The sequence below is a fragment of the Scylla paramamosain genome, chromosome 33 (genome assembly GCF_035594125.1).
Source record: "Scylla paramamosain isolate STU-SP2022 chromosome 33, ASM3559412v1, whole genome shotgun sequence".
Lineage (NCBI taxonomy): Eukaryota > Metazoa > Arthropoda > Malacostraca > Decapoda > Portunidae > Scylla > Scylla paramamosain.
This window is the reverse complement of record NC_087183.1, coordinates 17699868-17704867: the sequence shown is the minus strand read 5'-3', so window position 1 is coordinate 17704867 and position 5000 is coordinate 17699868. Positions and strand designations below refer to the sequence as shown.

Genomic DNA, 5000 nt, shown 5'->3' with positions numbered 1-5000 from the left:
TCAAGCTTGAAAAATTTTGGTTTTAAAAAAGAGATAGGAAGAAATTGGTTCTCAAATAGAGTGGTAGATGAATGGGACGGACTCAGTAATCAAGTTGTTAGTGCTAAGACATTAGGGAGCTTTAAGAGAAGATTAGACGTGTTTATGGATGGGGATGATAAGTAGAAATAGATAGGAATATTTCATACAAAGACTGTAGACCTTATTTCTTATGTTCTTATTATCACAAAGACTTTTAAAATTGAGATAGAAACGTCGTTGAAACCAAGCCCCCCCTCCAGTTGCTTTCATTATTATTATTATTATTATTTTTTTTTTAAGAATGCTAAACTATCGGTAGAATAGTTTAGCATTTCTTAATAAAAGGACTGTGTTGTTGATTTGCTTGTGTCGTTTGTGTCACTTGTATTGTTTATTAGGATAGTGGTTCGTGTTCTTATATATATTTGACAGCTACTAAACTATCATTAGAATCATGAAAACACCTTTAAAATATCTATTACAGCTATCACATCCTGTTAAGACTATAGAATATTTAGTTACCTATTATTAGAACCATGACAACCAACACCCTTGGATACCCCTGTTACCTTCATTTGGACCCGTTAAACCTGAAGAATTCTTGCTAAACTATTACTAGAATCATGAAAACATCCTTGAAAGCCCCTCTCACTTCCACTAACCCCATTTTAAAAGCATAGAATCCCAGCTGAAATCATGAAAACTCTCTTGAAAACCTCTATCACTTCCACTAGACCCTTTTAAAAGCATAGAACCGCAGCTAAAATATTACTAGAATCATGAAAACACCCTTGAAAGCCCTTATCACTTCCACTAGACCCTTTTAAAAGCACAGAATCCCAACTAAACTATTACTAGAATCATGAAAACAACCTTGAAAACCCCTACCACTTCCACTAGAGCATTTTAAGAACTTAGCAATGAAAACAATGAAAATAAAGTTACCAACACGTCATTTCTTTACATTTCAGAAGGTGAGAGTGGCGGAAGGGACCTGTGACGAGGCGAGCAGGTAGGGAGAGGCGCAGAGAGAGAGAGAGAGAGAGAGAGAGAGAGAGAGAGAGAGAGAGAGAGAGAGAGAGAGAGAGAGAGAGAGAGGGGTGGGAGATTGTTGAGCGTTAAAGCATATCATTTATATAACGATGATGCCAAAATAGGTTGAGAGAGAGAGAGAGAGAGAGAGAGAGAGAGAGAGAGAGAGAGAGAGAGAGAGAGAGAGAGAGAGAGAGAGAGAGAGAGAGAGAGAGAGAGAGAGCTAGGGGAGATGGGGGGAAGGGAAAAGGAAGGAGCAAATAAAATTGGTTGGAATGTTCAACTTTTTATATGCATCGTTAGAGAGAGAGAGAGAGAGAGAGAGAGAGAGAGAGAGAGAGAGAGAGAGAGAGAGAGAGAGAGAGAGAGAGAGAGAGAGGAGGAAAAGGAAATGGGCAAACAAAATAGGTAGGAATATTTCACTTTTTATACGTATCGTGAGAGAGAGAGAGAGAGAGAGAGAGAGAGAGAGAGAGAGAGAGAGAGAGAGAGAGAGAGAGAGAGAGAGAGAGAGAGAGAAGGAACATACACACACACAAACACGAGACACTCAATACTACACCGTAACATTATCAAGTCCCGATGACACAAAAATAATAATAATAATAATAATAATAATAATAATAATAATAATAATAATAATAATAATAATAATAATAATAAAATACATAAAAGTTAAGTGAGGCAATTCAATACTTCAAGATTACTTAGAAAGGGAAGTAACTTGATACCATAAGTAATTGTATTCCTCCTCCTCCTCCTCCTCCTCCTCCTCCTCCTCCTCCTCCTCCTCCTTTGTATTGCTTCTGTGTGACTCCAGTAGAAGATGCACTAAAGGATCTAAAGAACTGGTGGTGGTGGTGGTGGTGGTGTAAAGGAGTCGTAGTGGTGGTGATGGTGGTGGTACTTTATAGTTTGACAGCGTGGAAGTAAAGGAATGTGTTGGCAGTACCTTTGTTTTGTTCCTGGATTTGTATGTGTGTGTGTGTGTGTGTGTGTGTGTGTGTGTGTGTGTGTGTGTGTGTGTGTGTGTGTGTGTGTGTGTGTGTGTGTGTGTCACTTTACACGACTTTGATCTCTCTCTCTCTCTCTCTCTCTCTCTCTCTCTCTCTCTCTCTCTCTCTCTCTCTCTCTCTCTCTCTCTTACAGCAATTTATTCTTTGTCGTATTATTAATTATAAGATTTATTGTACTACTACTACTACTACTACTACTACTACTACTACTACTACTACTACTACTACTATAACCGACTCCTAACCACTAATTTTATTGATGATTACACTGGCCATGTTATTATTATTATTATTATTATTATTATTATTATTATTATTATTATTATTATTGACAATTTGCTCATTCCGCTCCCCTTTGTTTGAATTCCTTTGTTTTCCTGAAGAGTAATTATGTTTTTTTTTGTATTGTTTTCTTTTGTTTTGATTTGCTTCATGTTATTAATTAAACTTTTACTTATTGCTATTGTTGTTGTTGTTGTTGTTGTTGTTGTTGTTGTTCCTGGCCTGGCCACGTGGTTCTTTGTTCTCTCAGTGCAGTGCGTAACCTGTCATGTTTTGTTCACACACACACACACACACACACACACACACACACACACACACACACACACACACACAAATGGTTACCTTGACCTGCGTGTGACATTCCTTGGCTGTGCGTCACTTCACACTCGTTACAGGCACTCACTCACTCACTCACTCACTCATTCCTGTGTTACATTATTCACTCTCTCACTCACTCCTTCAGCCTTGTCACAAACAGTACATTCGCGTGATTCCACTCTCACTCACTCACTCACTCACATTCCTTTCTTCCTCTTCACGTCATAAAGGTTACATATATCTTTTCTTTCCTTTCACTCACTCACTGTCACTCACTTCTTCAGTCTTGTCACAAACATTCGCGTCATCCAGTCTTTCCACTCTCACTCACTCACTCACTCACTCTACTTTCCTGCTTTCCACTCACTCTCTCACGTCATAAAGATTGCATATATATTTTTCTCTCCTTTCATTCACTCAGTCACTCACTCGCGTCACAAACATTTCATACCGTACTTTCTTTCTCCCCACTCTCTCACTCACTCACTCACTCACTCACTCACTCATAATAATAATCGATGACCTAAGTGCCACTGCAGGTCATTCTTCACTGTTGCATCATTATTTAGCGCCTCATTTCTCTTTCTTCACTTCTCTCACACGCTAACATACGCCTCACTTTACCTCTTTCTTCTTCTTCTTCTTGTTCTTCTTCTTGTTCTATTATTTATTCATGCATCATTTAGTCTCCTCTCTCTCTCTCTCTCTCTCTCTCTCTCTCTCTCTCTCTCTCTCTCTCTCTCTCTCTCTCTCATGACATACACATCTCACTTCATCTTTTTTTTTTATTTGTTTTATTTTGTTTTATTTATTTATTTGTTTATTTTATTTTTTACTCAGCCTCTGTTACTCGTTGTTACTCACCTGTTGTCAGTCTACTTCAGCAACAATTACAGCAACAACAACAACAACAACAACAACAACAACTACTACTACTACTACTACTACTACTATAATAATAATAATAATAATAATAATAATAATAATAATAATGATAACAACAATACCTCTACTACTACTACTACTACTACTACTACTACTACTACTACTACTACTACAAGTACAATAAATACTACTACATATTTTTTTCCCTTTTCTCTTTCCAATATTTTCTCTCGTGACTTACTTTCCTTGTTTACTTTTTCCATTTTTTTCCGTCCTGCACATTGACTTCCCCTTCTTATTTTTTTCCCTTTTTTTCCTATTTTCCCTCTTTTTGTTTGCTTATTACCTTGGTTTACTCTACCTGCCCTAATCTGACCTTACCTTACCCAGAGAGAGAGAGAGAGAGAGAGAGAGAGAGAGAGAGAGAGAGAGAGAGAGAGAGAGAGAGAGAGAGAGAGAGAGAGAGAGAGACCTGGAAGAGAAGAATGAGGATAAGGACAGAGATGAGGAGGAGGAGGAGGAGGAGGAGGAGGACGTAGAGAGAGAGAGAGAGAGAGAGAGAGAGAGAGAGAGAGAGAGAGAGAGAGAGAGAGAGAGAGAGAGAGAGAGAGAGAGAGACGTGGAAGGGAAGAATGAGGACAAGGAGGAGAACGAGAACGAAGAGGAGGAAGAAGAGGAGGAGGAGGAGGAGGAGGAGGAGGAGGAGGAGGAGGAGGAGGAGGAGGAGCTGTATAGAGTAACATTGCATCATAATGAAGAGAATAAGTAACCTGTTTTGACCTGACCTTACAGAGGAGGAGGAGGAGGAGGAGGAGGAGGAGGAGGAGGAGGAGGAGGAGGAGGAGGAGGAGGAGGAGGAGGGGCAGGAGGAGGAGGAGAGGTCATTCTGAGTAGGTCATGAGCGGCGCCATTAGCATACCTTACTGACCGAAGCATTAACCCTGCTTGACCTGACCTGAGGAAGAGAGAGAGAGAGAGAGAGAGAGAGAGAGAGAGAGAGAGAGAGAGAGAGAGAGAGAGAGAGAGAGAGAGAGAGACGTACACGCACTCACAGACAACAACAACAACAACGACAACAACAACAACAACAACACGTTTTTTCTACACCACCACCACCACCACCACCACGACCACCACCACCACCAACTAACCAACTGACGGAAAAAGAACCCTGACACTGATCTAATCTCAACGCGGCTGGGGGGGAGTAGGGAAAGGGGGGAGTCACGGAAGTGCTGAGTGAGGGGGGTGCTGACCTGGGCATCTGCGTGAGGGCTTGCGTTTGCTGAGTGCTTGTGGGGCCACGAGGAGGAGGACAGCGAGCAGCAGCAGTCTGTAATGCATCTTGATTCTATTCCAGGCTGAGACTCTCTCGCCCACACTCATCTATCGCCTTTGTGTACGTGTGTATGTGTGTGTGTGTGTGTGTGTGTGTGTGTGTGT

At 40.7% G+C, this 5000-nt stretch overlaps 1 protein-coding gene across 1 annotated transcript in view; it reads right to left on the bottom strand.

Annotated features, from left to right (window-relative positions):
- LOC135089852 (protein slit-like) overlaps nucleotides 1-5000 on the bottom strand; it is a 43756-nt gene that overhangs the window by 38221 nt on the left and 535 nt on the right. The window contains 1 exon segment of the mRNA XM_063985980.1: nucleotides 4814-5000. This exon segment is cut by the window's right edge and continues 535 nt beyond it. Within this exon segment, the coding sequence (XP_063842050.1) occupies nucleotides 4814-4821 (8 nt within the window). The 5' untranslated portion in view covers nucleotides 4822-5000.